General features: G+C 35.3%; 1 protein-coding gene across 1 annotated transcript in view; it reads right to left on the bottom strand.

The window, feature by feature from the left end:
- SLC12A2 (solute carrier family 12 member 2) overlaps positions 1-22,717 on the bottom strand; it is a 93,328-nt gene that overhangs the window by 6,446 nt on the left and 64,165 nt on the right. Inside the window, exons 16-23 of the mRNA XM_036279580.1 lie at positions 18,416-18,527; positions 16,138-16,278; positions 12,904-13,010; positions 10,377-10,456; positions 8,021-8,146; positions 5,030-5,077; positions 3,485-3,607; positions 1,845-1,956 (exon numbers count right to left, since the gene is read on the bottom strand). Coding sequence (XP_036135473.1) covers positions 1,845-1,956; positions 3,485-3,607; positions 5,030-5,077; positions 8,021-8,146; positions 10,377-10,456; positions 12,904-13,010; positions 16,138-16,278; positions 18,416-18,527 — 849 coding nt within the window. The remainder of the gene's footprint in view (positions 1-1,844; positions 1,957-3,484; positions 3,608-5,029; positions 5,078-8,020; positions 8,147-10,376; positions 10,457-12,903; positions 13,011-16,137; positions 16,279-18,415; positions 18,528-22,717) is intronic.

Genomic DNA, 22,717 nt, shown 5'->3' with positions numbered 1-22,717 from the left:
TGTACATTCAACAAAGTAGACATCAAAAATTCTGAGTCGAGACTTCTGCTATATTCTTTTACTTTCTCTGAATCTCTCCTTAGTATCCAGTAATGGACAGTGAAAGGGATTAATAATGAAATTTGAGTACAATCAGTATTTTTTAAACTTAATTTTGGTCAAACTATATTAAGTATATAGTTTTCAGTAAAAACTAATAGTTATTTAATTATTTTTGGATTATTCTTCTGTCCATGCCAAATGCATACCTCAAAAGGCCCAAATATGACTTCTTGGACCAAACTGAAGCTATAATAGTAGATTAAGTTCGCAGTACTCTGGGGGGGGGTGCAGGGCGAGGGGACAGACCTGGACAGGCCTGGAAAAGGAGCTCCAACAAGCCTCTGATTCCAGTAAATACCGTTTTGGAGGCATAGTTGGCAATAAAACGTTGGTGGCATCAATAAAAAAGTTGAAACCCACAAAAGGAAAAGCAATGAACAAAACAGGATTTTTTAAAAAGGGATTTTCTTTTTTTTTAAATTATTTTTTAATATTTTTTCTTTATTGATTTTAGTGAGAGAGGAAGTGAGAGGGAGACAGACAGAAACACTGATGAAAGAGAAAATCGACTGGCCGCCTCCTGCATGCCCCCCACTGGGGATCGGGCCCACAACCTGGGCATGTGCCCTGACCGGGAATCAAACAGGTGACCTCTTGGTGCATGGGTCAATGCTCAACCACTGAGCCATACCCGCTGGGTGGATTTTATTTTTAATAAAGTAAGTTTTCTAAATTAAGATATTAGAAAACAGAGGAGCAACAGGTTTAACTTCTAAATGATTCCTACTACCTCTTGCATAATTCACTATTTGAAATGAATAAACACCTCATTGAATTCTGGTATAAATCTATTAAGTGCCTGCTATATATTTGTTATAGGTCCCACAAACTTCAAACCTAAGATAATAAACATAACACAAGCCCAGAATGTGATGAGTGGTGTCAAATATATCGTGATTAAGGAAGGAAATGTTAACAACTAGTGAAGGACAAGGGGAAAAATCAGGGAAGGCATTATGAAGAAGGTGAGCTTTAAGGGATGGAATATTTTAACAGAAAAGTAAAGAGCTATTTATAGTAGAGAGATGAGCGTAGGCAAAGGAGTAAAAGTCTGAAATCACAGGCATGCTTTAGGACAGGTGCAGAAATGCAGACTGAAGTGTAAGGCATATTTGGGGGACTAGGAGATAAAAACAGTGAACAGGAGAATGGATCGTAAAGGACCCTGACTGCCACATTTAGCACAGACCTTCTATGGTATGTAATAGAGAAAAAGTTATAAAGTATTTTGGGCAGAGGACCCATAAGATCAAAGCTCTGCTTTCCAAGCCTGAAACAGGGGGCAGTGTGCAAAATATACGCTGACTAGGTCAGAGATACCACAGAGGCACTCAGAGAAGCGCTGAAACCAGGACCAGAACGGTGACAACACAGACAAACGAACGGGTGACCATGGCATCCTGCACTGCTGCTACAGCCTATGACACACAGCCCATGTAAGAATATGTAAATGTTGTGCACACTCTCCCGACTGAAAAAAAGACTGTTTTAATATCATAAATATTAATAAAGGCTTTCTAAAATGTCAATGTTAAAAATATTACATATCAGTAAAACTAAGTATCTACAACTTAAAGTCTAGATTAAAATTAAAGAGGTTTTATTTGAGAATTTTCAGCTTTAGTATAGAACAGAGCAACGTGACTGACAGTTTATGGACTGCCCAACACTTATCCTATTCAATCTGTCTAGTGATAATAAAGTACTACTAGTTAATGCCCTTCGATTTAAAGTAGACTTACGCTCTCCGGTCATGGTCTATTCTGTTTATTTTTCCACCAATGAATACTCTGATCTTACAATCTTTCCACTTTTTCTTGGTAGTCAGGAGGTAAGGTATCAATAAGGTCAAACCTGAATCATAAAAATATAAGAAATCACATACTAAATGCTAATTTCTTAATTAAAAACTTTAAATTAAATTTACTCTCTAAAAACATGTTTACAATAACTAATATAAATCTATTAAGTGCCTGCTATATATTTTCCTTTGTCTTTCTCCTTGGTTCAGTCATGGTCACAGGCAGGCTGAACCCGGAGGGGCCCGGGGAGGAAGCCAGTGAAAGGGGATGGGAGCCCGGCAGAGCTGGGAGCTCAGTCACATACAGGAAGAGGGAGGAAATGAGAATATTCACTGAAGCTAATGGGAGCAACATTTCTCACTGAAATGAGGAAGAGCAGGAGAAGCTGACTGGACCCTGCAGTGTTGGACTGGAATTGGTCTGTAATCTGTAGGCACACGTACACACACACACACGAATGTGTGTATTTCCTAGATCTGTCCACTAAGAGGCCTGGGAGCAGTGACGCCCTAGTACCAGTGGGCATACCTAACGCCCGTTCTTTGTTTCTCTGGACCGCAGGCCGACGCTCTAACCGCTGAGCCAAACAGGCCAGGGCCGTTCTTTGTTTCTCAATACCTCTCTCCACTAAAAGGAATCAGGGTTCCTCAGATAAAGGGTGGTTATTGGCCAGTGTAGGAAAGAACAAAAATGAGCCCGTACATCTTGTTGTATTAGAAATAAAGAATGGTTGGGTCATGACACATGGACAAAGAAATCAGACTAACTGGGAAATCTGGGACAATTTGAGTATCAAAGCAAATAATGAGAATGCAAATCATATCCCCCTGAATATAATAGGAATCCATGTGTCTACACAGATAAAAATAAAAAAAGAGAAAACTCTTCCTTATAGTAAAATGCCAACTAATAAATGAGGAAGAAAATATAGGACTGGAAAATCATCATCTGGCAACCAAAACACACCGTAACAATAATTAATTCAGGCAGAAATATCAGTGGATGCTAAAGACGGTGGTAAAAGTTGTAGTAACAATGGTATATTTACATAGTCTCAAAGTAATTTCTCAACCCCCAAATACCTGTAATTATAAAAGGGGAAAACAGTAACTCTTCAGTGCGTAACTCTGGTGAAAACCACCTCATTCCATAGTCAAAAGTAACATCACCGGTGATGAGACAAAGCAGCATCATGTGCCACCTCATGAGATACAGACAGATGAGCACAGCATCACCTGTGAGATTTCTACCAAAACACGTAACTTGAAAGTAATCACGATGAAACATCAAACAGCACTCCAAATTAAGTGCCATTCTACAAAATAGTTGGTCTGCGATATTTTTTTTTTTTAAATGTTAGGGTCATGAAGCTCAAGGAAGGACCTAGCAACTCCCAAATTGAAGGACAATGAAGGGATATGACAACTAAGTGTGACACCTGACTCTGAAATTGATCCTGTTGCTTTGAGAATGTTGGCAAAACTGGAATGGGGTCTGAGTGAGGGCTATATGAAAATTCTTAGCAATATTCCCACCATTTCAGTAAATTTAAAACTTAAAAAATATATTAAGAACCTTACCTCCATCATCAAAAAGCCACCAGACATCAATAGTATTCTTTCCTTGTTTTTTCCGAAACTGTACACTAGCTTCAAGAAGCTTTTGGTCAGCTAGATTTAAAGGCACAGAAGGGCCTTTGGAGTCTAAAGGAGTAAGCAGAAAAATAAGATGTAAGGGAGCTTTATAATAAAGTCCTTTTCGCTGAATACCTATAGTTTCCTAATTTTATATATTCAAATGTTTATAATGCAGATAGTAGTATATGGCATTCATCACAAGATTTCACAATGTTTATAATTTAAACATACTTTAAGATGGTTACAGATAAATACATCTTCACAATAGCTAAACTCATCCAAATTATCTTGCCTAATTTCCAATCTTTTGAAGCATTGTGAATGAAAGAGAATCATAAACACCAATCAAGATTATAATTGCTGGATTTTTATTTTTAAAAAACTGTTTTAGGCTTACTGGACAAATTAAGTTTGTGCCTATTCTATGAATATATTTCTTTGTAATCTGGTTTCCCAATAATTTAAAGCTCAAAAATAATTTTTTTTAAATAAAATGTTGTTATCTGTAATATGAAAGACAGAAGGAAGTGGAAGACATACCAGTACAATCTTACAGTTATCACAGCGAAATCTTAGTCTAAGGAAAAACTCCCTTATTCACCTAGCATTTATCCCCTTAATATGTGGCACCCAATTACAAAGCCATATAACTACCACATCTTTCTTCAAACCACAGAAAGATGGTGGGAACTCCCTGGAAGGGCATCCATCTACTACAAGTCAAAAGAGTAATATTCCAAGGAAGTTCCCATTTATATTTCCAGGAAATTAAAAATAAAATCAACACTAGTTCTGTGTGTAAGCAAATGACTATTATGAAACTCCTACACCCAATTTTTAAAGCAGAAATTCATAGAAGGAAATCTGATCACTTTGGCAGAATGTCTATCATTCACTTTTCATGCTGCCACGATGTACGCAAACATGACGAATGATTTTGCATGATGAAGTAATATGGCTACCAAACCACACTGCTCCATAACTCTCACCTCTATCTCCTTCTCATAAAATTCATGTACGTTGACATGACTGTGTATCTCCCAAACGCAGCAGGACTGTGAGAAATATTGTAATTTTTGAAATGAAAAATATATTAGTATCAAAATTAAGGACTCAGCTGGGTACCACTGATGGTAAAGAATGCAGTGACACTGTCAATATACTTATTTCAGTGTCTCTACTCATCGTCTAAACCGTGCAGTTCAAATTAAAAAATTAATACTGACTTTTAGGGTTTGAATATTTCAGAAATTCTAGGATGATTTAAAAGAATTTGTCTTTGATATATCACCTTTTCCTGGGATGATTTAACTCTTTAATTGGACAAAGAATAATTTTTCTAATCTGCATTTACTAAATAACTGTAACATCACCTCACCATGAAAATAAAAACTAAGGTAAAAAAAAAAAAAAGAAAATAATAAGGTTGGAGTTAAAGAGTTAACAGTATGAAAAAGGGATTAAAATAAAATGATGAAAAATGCCTGCCTTTTTTCAAGAGTGGTTGAGTTGGAGTCTTGCCATCCTCTTCCTCATCTAGATTATGTTTAAAAAACACAAAATATAAGTTAATTGCCTTTATATTAACAAAATAAGAAAAATGTAAATAGAGCACATTTATGAACAAAACCTAGTATGAAGAAACAGTAAAAAATAATTGAGACTGAATATTTTCTACACTGAGAGTTCAGGATTTTAAAAAGCAAACATTTTAGACTTCTCAGATAGGGCTGACTCAGCCCTAAATTTTGTTCCTGTACAACTGACCAAAACTTTAGCAGAATTTAAAAATTTTAAACTTTCATACTTGAAATCAGTTGACAAGATGTTGATCTATGGCTAACAGAGTAGAGATGACATTAAAAAAACTGACGTTGCAGACAACACACAAGCTTTAAATATGCCACTGCATCACTATGCAAATGACTGAAGAGTAATTTTGGAAACACTTGAGATATTTGGTATTTGTAAAAATTAATCACCACTTGAAATATTAAGGAATTTGATCATAGTCTCTTGGTTTATGTAAAATGCCAGGTTATACAGGAGTAATTTTTTTCAAATACATAAAGTTGTATATGTGCCTATGCTAGTATGTCTGCATATACTGGTCCATTTACATTCAAATATAAATGTTTTCCTGGAGTTAACAGTTCTCTCGACTTTTACAAAACTTCTATTTGCTTAAGGCACGTGAAACTTCCAAATTGGACAGAAAAGAGGACATTGCAGTGGCTTGAGCCAGACTCCCAGCATTCCAGTGTTACCACTGACCCCTTTTCTGGCTGTGTGACTAACACCTCACTTCCTCAGCTGTAAAAAGGATGAACAATACCTACACCTCTTAAGATTGTTATAATGCAAACATTAATGCACTTAGCTCAGTGCTTAACAAAGTAAGTATTAAAAGGGTGCTCTTTTTGTTCCTATATGTCTCAATTATCAAAGACAGGAACAGATATCTATGACTATATAATAACTATACTGGAATGTTTATAACTCTGAAGACTGTTAAAATTGTATAAACTTTTCTATGGTTTCTATGCTAATTTTGAAAATAATTGGCAAAACAGAAAAGTAAACACAAAAAATATTAATGCTATTTTTTGAGTGCTAATTTCTTATGCCTGTTATGGAATAAGAAACATTTCAATTATTACATTTTATTTTTAGCATTAAATATTACTGTTCCTATAATATTTGATATTATCTGTCTTCGAAGATAAAATTTATAAATATAATTATGGACATTCTGCATTCATTTCAAGAGCTCAGAAATGTCAAGAATATATTGATACTTTGATTTAAACTAAATTGAAAGTATTTACATTTTTACAATAAAAAGATAAATAGAAATGTACTGACCCAGTTTCCTACTTCATAAAAATAATGATTCACAAGATTGTGACACACATTAATGAGCTAATGTATGGATAACATCTACTAAATTGTGAGAGGCAAAAAGTACGTGGTTGAGACTAGCTGGTGGCTCAGTGGTTGAGCACTGACCCATGCACCACGAGGTCGCCAGTTCGATTCCCGGTCAGGGCCCAGGCCCAGGTTGTGGGCCCATCCCCAGTGCACAGGAACACAGGAGGCAGCCAATCGATATTCTCTCTCATCGATGTTTCTCTCTCCCTCTCCCTTCCTCTCTCTCTAAAGTCAATTAAGAAAAAAAAAAGTACATGCTTAATAGTACTTCTTCCCCTCCCATTATATGTAGTTTTATCTGTTAATTCCTAACAGATTCTATAGATAAAAGGATTTGTTTTAGGCAAGAGAAAAGGACAAAAGAAAAGTAAGAGGGAATGAAAGAACATATACCATAAACTAGACATAAATGCAGGAACATAAGAACAGTGTTGTTGTAATCAGTTTATAGAGTTTTGAGATGAAACAACAAAAAAATAATAATCAGCCAGCAAAGAACTGAAAGGGAAAATGGGTCTCAACTAAGCTCTCAACTACCATTACTCTAAGCGAAACAATAAATAAGGAGGAAAGAAAATAAAAAGCAACATTAATGCTTCTAAATAATCTAGAAAAGATCAGTTTTCAGAGACAGGCACTGTCCAATGTTATCAATTTCAGAAAAAGAATGGTAGTTATTTTATAAGAATCGAAAATGCAATATGGTTTGATGATTTACAGTGCAGATTTTTTTCCTTGTTGCATGTGAACTGGGAACAGGACAGACGGAGATACTAGACCGAACAGAGGTAGGAGAGTGAGGGTGGGAGAGTAAGATTTGGAAGTCATCCCATCTCATAAACATGACGTATAGATTTGTAAGTGAAATTATCCTAAAGTCTCATGTGATCTGGAAATCTTTCTGTGGTTTAAAACACATGAGCTACCAGGGGTGTTATGTCTGTCATTATGGCCGAATAGTTCAACACTCAAATATCAATAGCTTGTTTCTTCAGAGAGACTAAATTAAGAAATAAAATTGCACTTGATTTATTATTACACTGTTTTACCTAAACAACGTAAATGTAAAACTATTCTGAGTATCTCAGTAGATGTAAAAATATTCTGAGTATCTCAGCACATAAACAAAACTGATGGCATTTAAATATCTTTATTTACCAAATAAAAGGTTAATTGATTATATAAACTTCATTTCTTTCAATATTATGTGCTATAATACACACATTAGTCTAAAATTATGTTTCTTTCCAAGTTCAGATTTAACTTGTTTCAAATTAAAATGTTTTCTTTAAAGAAAGTATAAATAACATACAAGAGCATATTAGTAGATAATTGGCATAGCTTCTGTTCTGTGATCTATTTTAATACATTAAAAATTACTTATTTTGTAGATATTTTTGAAAGCCATAAATTTTACCTGAGCAACTAGAAATAAGATGTACAAATTTGAGAACAGGATACTTTATTAGCTATGTTATATAATAAAAAACATTTCTCCCCAAATTAAAACATTACCATTAGTAAAATGCTTCTTTGAATAAAAATTACCTTTATGTGTAACAGTTTTTTCACCAGATGGTTTAGAAGTGTCTAAATCTGATTTCTTACTATACTCCATACTTAGTACCACATCCTTGACACCAGGAGATTTCTCTTGTGATGACAATAATTCTTCTGTAGATATTAAAGTATTTAAAATATTATCTAAAACTTATTTTAACCATTGAAGAAAGCATCGTGGTATAATATCAAATGACAATTTCAAGCAAAGTTTATTATAAAATAAGTTTATAATAAATGACCTCTGACATAAACAAATGTGATGATCTGTTCTGAAATGACTGTTCACTTCAAAATCTTGAGCCACAACTAAGTGTCAGACATTTCAGTTAGGTGCTGGGGAATCAGTAATGAGTGAGATTCATGGAACACAAGAATCTAGTACACAAAAGAATGATGTATGAAATATGAATCAACGCTACTCTCAAAATCATTTATACATGGAAAACATGTAAAGTGTGACAAATATTCTCAAGTTCTAATGATGTAAGACAACAGACAACACTGAAAAATTATACCCATAACTATGAACCGAAACCAGGGGAGAGAGTCCTTTCCTAAGCTCATGGTAAAAGTACCATTTCTTTTCTGTCTTTTGGGAAAGAGTAAGTAAACATTTAACTTCCACCATAAAAACATTTATAATGAAGACAGACAATATGAATTGACCATCCGCCCATGACCCTGATCACTGACTGCATCAAGAGGAATGACAACAGAAACTGCGTGAGCTTCGCAGACACTGCTGAGGCTGCACAGGCCGTACCTCCTTTTCAATCTACAACATGACCCTGGGAAGTAGTGATGTTTTAACGGATGAGGAAACTAAGGCTTGGATGTCAGTACATTTTCCCAGACTACAAAACTACTCAGAGAAAAAGCTGGGATTTCTAAAGCAGATCTGACTCCAAAGCCTGTGCTTTTAATCCCTGTGCTAAACCAAATAAACCATATCCCTGTCTTCAAATCCTAATGATGAATAACAAGGATTTCAAAACAATTTTCATAATGATTATAGACACATGAAAATATTCTCAACTTCCAATCACATTCAAAATCTCAGTAAATGACAGAACTATCTACTTTATTAACCAAATTGTGGTATTTCTAAGTGAAAGGGAACAATACAAATGATTATGCAGAGTTAAAAGGAACCCTAAACCTAAATTACTGTTAGCGCAAGTGAGAATTAAAATACGTAGTATTCTGCAAGCCCGACTCCATAGTGAGAAAGCATTTTCAGCAAGCCGTCCTTTTGTGTTATATGGATAAAGACTTAAAAGCATCCCTTTCTGGAATGCACAAGATCCTTAAAATGGGGGAGGGGCATCAAAACAGTTTAAATACTTAAATAGATGACAAAAGTTCATTGCATGTCTCTTAGAGTTTGGATGATTTGGTTAATTTGATTAAACTGATAAGGGTAAAATATTAGGTATGCAAATTTTCTTAAGCTTATAATTTTGGTTTAACATAGGAAAGCAATCAAGGCTATGGAATTCACCATAGTTTTAAAAAAGTTTGCAAAAGCTGTACATATATCTTAACTGATTTTAATCTTTGCGTTAAAAAAAAATGGTTGGTTTATTTTTTAAATGCTTTGAAAATTATATTGTTGGAGAAGAGACTGGTGGGTGTCAGAGTTTAATGATGGGGGTTGGGGATGAGTATGGTGAAAGCTATACAGCGGTGATGGAACAGTTTTGTACCTTGATTGTGGTGCTGGTTACATGAATCAACACATGTGATAAATAGCACAGAAGTACACACATGTGTGCATGTACAGAACTACAGACATGCAAGATTTGATCACTGGGGGAAACTGAATGAAGGGTACATAGGACCTCTCTACTATATTTTACAACTTCTTGTGAATCTATAATTATTTCAGAATATAATGGTTTAAAAATTATTTATAGGGTCTTTTCTGGAGAGAGAATAAACACAAAGTTTAGTTTTTACTATTAATATGCCTCTATATATATACAAAGCATGACTTCCATAAACATGAAAATGTCTAATAAAATAGTCATTTAAAATTTTCTTCTCCGTTTTATTATATATTTCTACAAATTTGGCCAATTTATAATCATTACTAATGTTTGTTTCTCTTAAACTTATGATGTGGATTGAATTATATTCTCTAATCACTAGCCATCATCCAGGTTAGTGCTAACTTTGGTACAGCCAAACAGGTATGACCTTAAAATGCCATTCAATAACTATAAAACACAATAGATGGTAAATATTAAAATTACTGACGGAGTTGTAAGAATTACATATAATTTTCTAACAAAATAATTTATATTTTTAAAATAAAAAACTTATTTCAAAAAAGATTTACCTTGTCCTTGAAGATGAGATATATCCAGACCCTCTTTTAGGCGAATAACCACTACTCCATACTGTATGTCAAAGGCATCACTAGAATAGGAAAAAGAAAGTAGAAAATTTATCCCCTTCTCTGTATAATAAAGGCAATAACTGATGATCTCTGAAATTACTTTCAGCAAGCCCTGCCCAGTTTTGCTCAGCAGTTAGAGCGTCGACCCTCAGACCAAAATGTCGCTGGTTCGATTCTGGTCAAGGGCACATACCTTGGTTGCGGTTGGTCCCTGGCCCCTGCGGGAGGCAACTGGATGTGTCCCCCCCCGAGCCCCCGCTTCCCACTCTATCTGAAGATAAAAAGAAAAATATCCTCAGGTGAAGATTAAAAATAAATAAATAAAATTACTTTCAGCTTTAAATGTCTGATTCTTTTTTTTTTTTTTTAATCTTCACCTGAGGCTATTTTTCCATTTATCTTTAGAGTGGGAAGGAGAGAGAGAGAGAGAGAGAGAGAGAGAGAGAGAGAGAGAGAGAAACATCGACACGAGAGGGACACATCGAGTGACTGCCTCCCACACGACCCCAACCAGGGCCGGGAACAAACTATAACTGAGGTACATGCCCTTGACCGGAATCGAACCCGCGACTCTTTGGTCCCTGAGGCTGACACACTAACTGCTGAGTCAAACTGGCCAGGGCTAAATGTAGGATTCTTTAATATGCTTTAAAAATTATGGGGAGAGCCATGTTAGTTTAAAATCCTACACCATTCCTTTCCCCTTTTGGGGTGATACCTGTTAAAACTACTTACATGTGGGTCTTTATAGTACTGATAGTCTACCTACAGCAGCTGTTTAAAGCAGTAACTATTTTTATCCTATCAAAAAGAAGCTAAAATGATGGAAAAACAACTTTCAGGAATCCAGCCATGTTTAATTTAAGCTTATACCCCTAAAGTCAAGAGAAATACATGAAGACGAAAAAGATGGATTTTACTGCAAATGAAAGCAGATTGTAGAGTATGAAGAGATCGTTTATGAAAGAAATGGTATTTAAGAAGTTAAAGAATTTTTACAAAACTAGTTTAAAAAGTAGTCCTAAGATTTTATATGCATTTGCAGACATGTATTCAAAAGTCCTTTTAATTTTTAAAAAACACAAATGGAAGCATCCCATACATACATATTACATTAAACCCTAGTACACAACTCTAAAACCAGACTTCAATTCTGTAAACTTCGTTAAGACCACAAATCACGTAAACCCAAGTTCTCCTCAAATCTACTAAAAAAATTTCAAACTGCAAAACTTTAGGTTGTTCTACTGAGGGGCGATAGGCTCAAGGTAGGCTGAACCCTGGCTTACAAAAAAAGTAATAAACCCAAAGCCAAAGAGCAGTCACACATGTGACTACCTAGCAAAGCTTTAATTTTACTAAAAGCAATTAACAATTACTTGGGAAATCTTATTCATCATATACTTTAATAATCAATAGAAAGAAAATTTTAAAGTAAAGTATGAGATCTGGCTACTTCCTCAAATTGGTTTAAGGCGGCTATGAAGACAAAACTATCACGTGACACAGGCAAGTAATTATGTACTTTTATCTGTAGATACAAGAGGAGTTCCAGTAAGAGAAATAAATAATAACATGAACAGAGTAAAATCAGAAAGACAAAGTAACAAAAGATGAAAAAACCCACTAGAAAACACATAAGAGGGAAGTTAAAGTGATGTAAATCAAAACTCAGCCGTCTGGTCAAGATCACTGGAAACAGCACTGAAAGTGAATAGTAAACTCAGAACTTGTTCTTCAAGGGGTGGAAAAGCAAAACATAAATATTTTTTAAAAAATACCCATGGACATGAACAACAATGTGGTGATTGCTGGGGGGAGGGTTGGGAGGAGGAGGAAGATGTGGGGGGATAAGTGGTGAAGGAAGGAGACTTGACTTGGGGCAGTGAACGCACAATAGAGTGTACAGGGGATGTGCTGTAGAACTGTGCACCTGAAAAATGTGTAATTTCGTTAACCAGTGTCACCCCAATAAGTTTTTTAAAAAGATAACAAAAAAAGATGTAAATAACTTAATACATGAATCAAATAACAAACTGCAAAATTAGTTTGAGAAGGGAACAAACCTAAACTCTGAGGCTGATATCAGTGATGAAATGCCTCCCTCAGCACCTGATGTTATTATAATGACATAACTTAGAAGGTGATGGGTCCGACAACATTCAGGAACTCTGCTCAGCGATAGCTGTAGGGATGTGAAAAAGCTTACTGACTTATTAAATGGGAAGCGATGATATGAATGTGTACATGCATATATGTGTGTGAATATTCACGTGTAAAAAAGACAAAAGACTGGTCAAAATTTTTTATTAATAGATCAATTCAAAACCTAGATAACTGTGTGAGATTCTTCATTCTTATGCTTTTACTAGTGGAGACTAGATGAAAAGCAGGCTTCAAAAATCAGTACAAGCTTTCAGAATTAACATTTTTCTGAACCAAGTTATTGAATTAAAAGGATACTTACTGGAATAAGTTTATATACATATCCACTTCCCTCATATCTGCTTGCAACCAATCTTTCTTAAATCCAAGGACAAGTGTGTTTGGTTTCATACGCCCAAGACCAGCAGCCTAAAATATAGGAAAAATACAACTTTAGAGACATACTTAATCTTTTGTAAAAATCATAATACAGTGGTATTCTCAGTTATATATTTTGATAACAGCCATTAAAACCTAGAAGCAAAAGTCCAAATGCTTGGTTGGTTACAGTTCTGAATTACATCAACACTAAATTTTGAATTCTTTCTACCAATCATGAAAAAGTTTCTGCTGAAATCTGGCCAATTTCCTTCCTCAACTTTTCCATCAATCAGTTTTTCTTGCAACTACACCAGGAGTTGCAATTTAATATGCTCAATAAAAATGCCCCAAAAGCCAATGAACCATTTCTTTTGTAAGATTTTAAAATTCTATTCCCAAGGCTGTGTGTGTGTGTGTGTGTGTTTTCATTTTTTGTTGTTGTGGTGGTAGTAAAAACAAAAAAAACAACATTTTGCCATTTTAATAATTTTTAAATGTACAATTAATTGACATAATTATATTCACAATGTTGTACAACTAACCCCATTACCTATTTTCAAAACTGTCACATCAGGAATTCTGTAAGCATTAAGTAAGAATGATTCGTTCTCACCTCCCTCCAGACCCTGGTAACACTGCCTTCAGTCTACGAATTTGCTTACCCTGGGTATTTCCTACAAGTGGAAATATCAATGTATAGTGCCTGGACTATACAGCAAGAGTATCACATGGAAACTTGTTAGAAATGCTAATTCTTGGGCCTTACCCCAGGCCTACAGAAATCATTTCAAAGGTGGGGCCTAGCAGCCTGTATTTTAACAAGTCTACTAGGTGATTCTTATGCATATCAAAGTTTAAGAACCATTGCTATAAGAAAATATTTTCCTTCTTAACATTTATTAAATATATATAGTTATCAAAATGTTCCTATAAACTGTACAAAGGCAAGATTCACCCACTAGAACCAACCTTACGATCAAGGAGTCACATTCTACTTGAAATATTTAAATATTTCACACACAAAAGTGAATAAAGTAATAAAAATCATGTACCCACCACCTAGCTTAAGAACATAAACATTACACTCATTAAGCCCCATGTATCCTTCTCATGCCTCCTTTGTATCCTTACTATGTAGTCTACTATTTAGACACACCTAAGTATACATTTTAAAGTTACATATTTTAAAAATTTGTATCTTTAAATTGTTCATATTCTTGTCTTAACTTGTAATTTTTCCTTAACACTTTTGGAAGTTTATTCCTATTGATATATATAGGTAACTCTTTTTACCACTATATAGAATTCCACTACATTATTATACCACAATTTTCAATTTTGTGATTGATGATTGTTGAAGTTTCTTACACTTTTCTTCACCATCACAACAAATGATGTTGGTATGAAGTTTCAGATGGCCTTTTTTCAGGAGTCAAATTTATACACTTAAGAATGGAATGTCCCCATGTCCTAGGATACTTTCAAATTTGCAGGACGTTGCCAAGATGCTGTCCAAAGTGACTGTCCAATCTGTATTACTACACAGTTCAAAGGTTGCCAATTGCTGTGTACAATTTTAACCCTTACTGGAAGGCTTAATGTTGGTCACTCTGCAGGGTATGGAATAAAACTATATTACAGTTTTAATTTTTACTGTTGTCATTTAGGTTTCCTCTTCACCTTATATCTTTTGCTTCTTTTTCTCTTATTATAGTTTTTCTTTATATATTCTGAACTATATTCTTTTGCTGGTAACATGCTATCTTCTTCTTTGGTGCGTGGCTTCCATTTTTGTTTTCATGTTTTCTTTATAAGCACAAAAGCATTAAATTTTACCTAAAAATTAACTGATCTTTTTCATAGTTCAACTTTTTGTTTCACTTAAAAAAAAAAATTCTTTCCTATATTTTCTTCTTAAAGTTTTAAAAAATTGCCTTTCATACAAGTCTTGAATCGTTTCTGCATGGCCTTTGTAAGGGTATGTTACATGATTCTTTCCCATGGATAACAATTGCCCCAGTTCATTCTTTCAATGCCACCTGGATCAGATATTAAAATCTTCAATGGGTGGCTCTGTTTCTTCTCTGTTTTGTTACGTTGCTACTTCAATACCACAATGTCTTAATTGCTATAGTGTTAGGATAAGACTTTATATCTGTCAAAGCAACCCCACTCTTTACCCCTTATTATTCCTGAGGATTGCCTAGGCTACTCTTAACCCTGTGTTTGTCAAGTTTGAGGAAACACAACGCAGAAAGGACTCAGGTGACAGTGCTCTGAGCCCCCCACCTCTACTTTAACCAAAGCAGCTCCACAGTTAACACAGTGAGAGCGTGTCTTTGGAAGAAGGGGGTTCCTATAAAAATCTGTTTGCAAACACTGTATCAACCCATTTTTTTTCTCCCCACAATCTTTAGGGCTGAAGAAACTGAGTTTCAGAGAAGTTTTAACTTGCTCAGTCTAAAATCCATAATAAGGAAGTGGCAGTGCTAGCCTTTAAACCTACAACGGGTTCCAAATCCTGAAATCTGGCTACTACGCCACACACAAAACTGAAAAAGAAGTCTAAGTTTAGTACTAGTAAATAAATAGTGAGAAATACAATAAATAATTAGAATTTTTTAAAAAACTAAATAAGGATTGCCATTACTTCACACTCCTACGAAACAAAACAAAACAAAACAAAACAAAACAAAACAAAACAAAACCAAACCCAATGAGGTCCAGCTAGTGTGGCTTAGTGGTAGAGCATCGACCCATGCACCAAGATTTGATTCCCGGTCAGGACACTTGCCCAGGTTGCGGGCCCGATCCCCATTGGGGGCATGCAGGAGGCGGCAAATTGATGTTCTCTCTCATCGGTGTTTCTATCTCTCTCTCCTTCTCACTTCCTCTCTCTCTAAAATCAATAAAGAAGAAAAATAATAATAATAAAAAAAAACCAATGAGGTTAGAGAAAGAGGGTAAGATAACAGGTCTCCAGTTACCAAAAGCACATTGTTTCCATAGTCCTTTTAACTATCAAATTATACAAATCTCAGTAGTTTACTTTAATAAAGATGTTTTTTTTAAATTTACCATTTATATTAATATGAAGAATGAAATCTAGAATAAAAGTTTGTAAAAGCTTACAACAAACTAAAATAGTGTCATTTGAAAGGCATAAGAAATTTACCTGCATCAAATACTGGGCTCCTTCTCTTAAGTCATCTGCATGAACTGGAGCATAAAAGGCTTTCATTTTGTTTTTAATAAGCCATCGCTGATATTTAGCTTGATCAATGGACATCTCTTTCATGGCTTGTCTTCGAGGCCCCTTTAAAGTAAAAATATTAATATCTTTAACTGAAAGGTAATCTATCCCATGTTTATAAAAATCTTCCTATTATATTGGCTTAACCAAGGTGCCTAAACATTAGGGGTCAGGCAGAGAGGTATAATAACGGCATTTCACTTTCATGTCAGTGAATTCTTCCCAATACTTAAGATTATGAAAAGATGGAACTGAACCCTGGCTGGTCTGGCTCAGCAGTTAGAGTGTCGGCCCTCGGACCAGAGTCTTGAATTTGATTCCGGTCAAGGGCATGTACCTCAGTTGCGGTTCAGTCCCCAGCCCTGGTCGGGGTTGTGTGGGAGGCAACCAATCAATGTGTTCCCCTCACACTGATGTTTCTCTTTCTCTCCCCTTCCCTCCCACCCTATCTGAAGATAAATGGGAAAAAAAAGTATCCTCGAGTAAGAATTAAAAAAAACAACAGGATAGAATTGATGAATAGTTAAGGTACACAGGGAGTGCCCACAGAAGGGAGAAGAGAAGAGAAAGAAACACAGACTGAAAACAAAAAGTTTTAGATATCAAGTAAATGCAATTAGAAATTGTTGAATCTGGAGAAGAGATTATACAGAAAAAAAGAGTCTTATGTCTTTCCAAAGAAAGTTTCCCAGGTTGTTCCATGTGTGATCCAAATGTCTGAGATATTAATTTTCAGTAGCCTAGAAATAGCACTTAAAAATCAAAGGGAGCTATACAATATAAATGCATTTTTTTCTTCCTACTTCTGTTAAACAATAAAGTAACAGAGTAAAGGAAATGAGCTTTTTAAACTTACAATTCCATTTGATCCTTGCATGCAACACATAAGTGTGTTATACACAAATATATAAAGCAAAAATCTAAAATTAAGTTTAAGAGTACTTCCTAACTATACATGAATAAGTAAAGGGAAAATACAATCTATCTTTCTTAGTAGAAAAATTGCCCCATTTATAATTTCTTGTGCTCAAGATCTCAACTTGAATTGATGAATTTGAAGACAAACTAGAAAACTCCAAAGGTCCCAAGTAGGATCAGTGTCTCAGTGTGTCTTTACACCACCCTACACACACACACATAACACAGCTTTGACTTTGCTACTGTTTAAATAGAAGAGCAACTCTAGCAGGGGCTGGGACGTGGGCATACAACACACATTTCTAGCACCAAAACAAAACGAACAATAGCGCTTGGGAGAAAAGCTAATCTGACAAATCAGGACTCCAGTTTCTTATGCAGAACAGGTGACCCATCACCTAGTGACTGTTTCAATAGTCAAGATGCCAAAAAACAGAAAACTACTTCTGGACGAAAATTTACCACTATTTAAAAAAAAAAAAAAAGTTTTTACTCATGGTTAAAACAAAAATTAATAGGTAATTAAAAGTGTCTGAACTGGGAAATTCAGCATTTACTCCACTGTTCTTATATACTGGATACTAGATATTTACCATGATTTGTCTACCTCCTCCAACTTCCTTTTCTGGTAAGTAAATGTTCCCAGTGTTCTCAGGACTTTTTGAGAAATACAGTAAGGAAAAAACACATATAAAATTTCATTTAGCCTCCTTCGTTATCAAGAAGCTATTCTTCTTAGCCAAACCATTCTATAAGGGCAATTAGTTTGCTAAAATCTACTCAAATTAAATAAGAAAAACAAGTTTTCAAATTCCAGCATCTTTTTAGAAATGAGGTTTTAAGACACTTTAACAACAAAAATACTTTGACAAAAATAACTACCTTTAAAAAAACAAAAAACTACCTTTAAAACACCCAACAGGCCCTGGCCAGTTTGGCTCAGTGGCAAAGCGTCAGCCCTCGGACCAAAGAGTTCTGGGTTCGATTCCAGCCAAGGGCACGTACCTCAATTGTGGTTTGTCCCTGGCCCTGGTCAGGGTTGTGCAGGGGCAACCGGTCGATGTGTCCCTCTCACATTGATATTTCTCTCTCCCCCCAAGTCTCTACTTGAAGATAAATAGAAAAATATCCTCGAATGAGGACTAAAAAAAAAAACAAAACAAAAACCCAACAGATTTGTTTATCTTGTCAAATTATTTCAGATCTAGGAAGCCCCACAAATTATAAATTATATACACAGAGTGAAAAATATTTTAATATAGAAAACAAAACAAACACTTACCATATGTACATGACCACAGATCATCAAACCAACATTTTTTGTGAAATCATGAACAAGATGGAGTAAAGCGGGGCGTGAGTTTGGAGCACCTGTCATAACAAGACACTGTGGCCTAATTTAAGATTAAAAAGAAAAAATTAGAGTTTAGGTTTTTGGTAACATGAATATTATTTTAAGTTGTTTCTCTAAGAATATATTATTACACCAGAATATCATTTATGCAATTGTCCTCAAGACACAGGCTACAGAATTCTTATAAAGGATGACTTTTAGCCATGGTTTCTTGATATATGAAAAATGCAGAAACAGAACCTTCTTGGAACAAACATTATGGCAAGTGGTCTTCGAAAGTAATAGGTAATATTACACATCAAGATTCTGGAAGGTATTACAGAAAAAATGACCCTAATAAAAAATATATAACAATTTTTCATCTTCTAAAGGTAATGAATATTACAATTCTTTCACAGAATTCACAAATCTTGAGAGCATGGCCTTACCTTCATGTATAAAGACAGGTCACTGTCCTTGGCTTGATCGCATCATAATTACTTCTACTTGGTAATCCCTTTACCCTCTCTATTCTAGCTTAATTTTTATGACTGTTGCCATATGAGCAAAACCACCTATGGTGAAGAAAAGGCTTCTAAGGCTTCTATTTGAAGTAAAGTTTTGAATCTAATTAATTATGGTGACAGCCAAAATTGAATTAAAATGTCTTTGCAAACAAGACAGTGGCATGACTTGCATATTTATTTTCCCCAATTCCCAATATGGGAATCAATATTTTAATGAAAAAATATTTAGGTATCTATTTTATAAGTTCAACCAAATAAGTAAAAATTCTTTAGAATAAGAATTTATGTAATTAAAATAACAAGAAGCCAATAGACTAAAAATTTTGCTTTGCTCACTAAATTACTAGGCTAGTTACTAACTATATTCATAAAATATGCATTAAAATCTGAAAAAAGACTGTAAATACACTAACATTCCTAATTTTAGCAAGCTATCTGAAAAACCAGTTCTGTCTTGGAGAATAGCTTTGGGGCAATCAAACGTGAAATCATCCTCTATAGCCCAGACTGCTAATAGAGCCCACTGTCCCCATATGAGTTTTAGCAGGTTATATTGGCTCCCAGCTACAGATTACATTTCCTTGTCTTCCTAGCAGCTAAAAATAGCCCTATGACAGATTTAACAGCCCACATGATATTCCTATTTCCAGGTCATGTCCTTTAATAAGGAAGTTGGCCACCCTCCATATTTCCCTTTCCTATAAGCTAGACCATGGATGTGGTAATGATACTGACCACATGGACAAAAACACCTCCTAGGGAATGGCAGACTGAGAAGATATAAGGAATGTGGGACCTGAATGACCAAGTGCAACAAATCTGCCTACTGACCACGAACCATCCATCTCTAGAATATCACATAACAGTGATGTCTATCTAATTTAGCCACTGTGTTTTTTCAGCTTTTTGTTAGGGTACTTGAACTTAAACTCAGTGTAGCCTATTACCATGGGAAATTAATCTGTATTCCCTACCTTAACTAAATAATAAAGGCATACATAATTTATTACAGTTTTATCATACCAAAAAAGGTGTGGTGCAAATATATTAGGGATGACTTTGAGTAACAATGACAGAGTATGAACATCATTTTAACTCCTTCCTCAAAAATGTCCATGATATAATGGGATCTTCAAGGCACAAAACCATAAAAATATGAAGAATATTTACAATAGGATACAATAGTACTGAAATATTAAAAGCTAGAAAATAGATGGAAGAACAATAAAGGATTTTACAAATCAGGAAAAGGCTAAATCCTAAATTAGCATAGCAGAAATCGGTGAAGCTACCTGATTTTATGTCTTAAAAAAATCACCCAAATGCCTAGGAGTTAGAGGCACCAGATGCATCTGGAAGTGGTGGGGGCAATATGCTGAAGAAACTGAAATAAGGACTGGTTTCAAGTTGTCCTAAGAAGCAACTAGACAAACCCAAATTATTTCCATCTCTGTGATGGTCAAATGTCCCTGCCCCTCTTCATTCCCTTCAGGCTGGGGCCAAATTGCTCGAGAGGGTCTCTGGTCTGGGAGACACCAGCAAAAGCTGAGGGCAAAGACAGTTACTTGAAATAGGGGAGTTAGGAGAACATTTATTAGCTGTATGCAGAGATGCCCCAACTCCTTTCCCACTGGACTCTCAGAACTCTGGTACCCAGGAATTTATCAACAAGCAGAAGAGTAAAAGATTCTTTTCTGGGAAATCTAATAATATCAAAAAAGAAAGCTTTTAAGAGGACTTAAATTTCTCAAAGATCAGGCAAGGCCACATTAATCTACGTTAAGGACGTCACTGACAAACCCCGCCCACCAATGCAGAAGATTCCCTGGCAAGGATCACAGACACTTAGGACAGGGCTAAATCTAAGAACCCAAATTAAAGAAACAGGAAACAGTGAAAAAGACATTTCAAGGAAATAGAAACTACAAAGTCAAGATAACAAAATCTTTCAGCAAATTTGGTGAAGGCTCAGATAGTGATAAAGCGTTAACCAAGAAAAAAAAAATTATTGACTCCAGAGAACACAAAAAAAGCCATACAGGAAAGAAAAAGTAGTCATAATTTACCAGGTGGCTTAGCTCTGAATCATGTCTCAAAAGTAATAAAAATACCAAGTATGATCTAATTAAAACAACAGCATTAAAATATTCTGGGAGGATGAGACAAAGGAAGGGTGTGTGCGCGTGGTGAGTGTGTGTAGATACAAGACATCAATAGGTACACCTCGAATTAAAAATCAAACAGTATAGCAAGACAAGCATGTTGCTTAAGAATATGAAGTGAACACTCCATAAGCTAACAGTTGCCTGTGGTGTGAGAGAAATAGGAATGCGAGAAGTGGGGGAAATACTGATGTAAATGACAAACCTGTCTTTCCTCTTTAAACTATGTTCATATATCATTCTAATGAAAATTTGAAAAGCCTTATTGGAATATAATATTTAAAAACATTTTTTTCCCATCACTAAAATAAACCAAAACAACAGGTTTTTATTGATGGCAAATTAACTGTAACTCATGGATATATATACTCTCAGTTCTGGGATACAACTTTTTACATAAAGGAATGATTTCTATTTTCTGCCATACTTGGCATCAACTATCCAACATGCACTGAAATTATAGTGTTCTTCTCAGAGCTCTCATTCCTTTTGCTTTCCTCAATCTCTCTCTAATCCAAAGCTGAAGATCTGTGGTCTCTGGGAACTTTTCATTTGAGAAAAGAGGGGAGGTGGATGGAAACAAGTAACAAAAAGAATATAAAAACAGCCCTGGCCGGTTTGGCTCAGCGGTAGAGTGTTGGCCCATGGACCAATGAGTCCTGGGTTTGATTCCAGCCAAGGGCACATACCTCGGTTGCAGTTCGTCCCTGGCCCTGGTCAGAGTCGTGCAGGAGGCAACTAGTCAATGTGGCTCTATCACATAGATGTTGTTCTCTCTCTCTCTTTTTCTCCCTCTCTAGCTGAAGATAAATAGAAAAATATTCTCAGGTGAGGATCAAAAAAAAAAGAATATACAAACACTTTGCTTACTGGGAGAAATTTGGTAGAGCAAGTGTTTTCTGTTGCTTATCCCCCCTTTAAAAAACATTTTCCCTTTTGGTTTAGTGACAGACATGGGATACATTTCTGATTTCTGTGTTTATTGTGCAGAAGCCAATAAGAGGTGATTACTCGTGACTACAGAAAGTCACCTGTTCACAGCCAGGCTTGTGAACAGTATGGGAATGACTGTCGAATGATCTATTTTAAAAATGACAAGCCTCTGCCCAGCCGGTGCGGCTCAGTGGATTGAGCATCATCCCATGAACTGAGAGGACCAAGTTCGATTCCCAGTGAGGGCACATGCCCAGGTTGTGGGCTCGATCCACAGTAGGGGGGCGTGTAGGAGGCAACCAATTGATGAATCTTTCTCACATTGATGTTTCTACCACTCACTCCCCCTCTCTAAAAAAAAAAAGAAATCAATAAAAACATTTAAAAAAATGTTTTTAATGACAAGCTTTTTTTAATTTCTTTTTGGTATGTGCCCCTAGCAGGAACCGAACCTGGGACTCTCTCATCCACAGGCCAACACTCCAACCGCTGAGCCAAACTGGCCAGGGCGACAAGCCTCCTTTTAACTAAGTAGAAATAATAATCTATAATTTCTAAGAACATATATAAGTAAGTAATATTTCTGGATTTAGAGAAGTATATATAAATAGTTACTTTTAGTAACTGAG

Source organism: Molossus molossus, unplaced genomic scaffold (assembly GCF_014108415.1).
Source record: "Molossus molossus isolate mMolMol1 unplaced genomic scaffold, mMolMol1.p scaffold_m16_p_3, whole genome shotgun sequence".
Lineage (NCBI taxonomy): Eukaryota > Metazoa > Chordata > Mammalia > Chiroptera > Molossidae > Molossus > Molossus molossus.
This window is presented reverse-complemented; position numbering and strand designations above follow the sequence as displayed.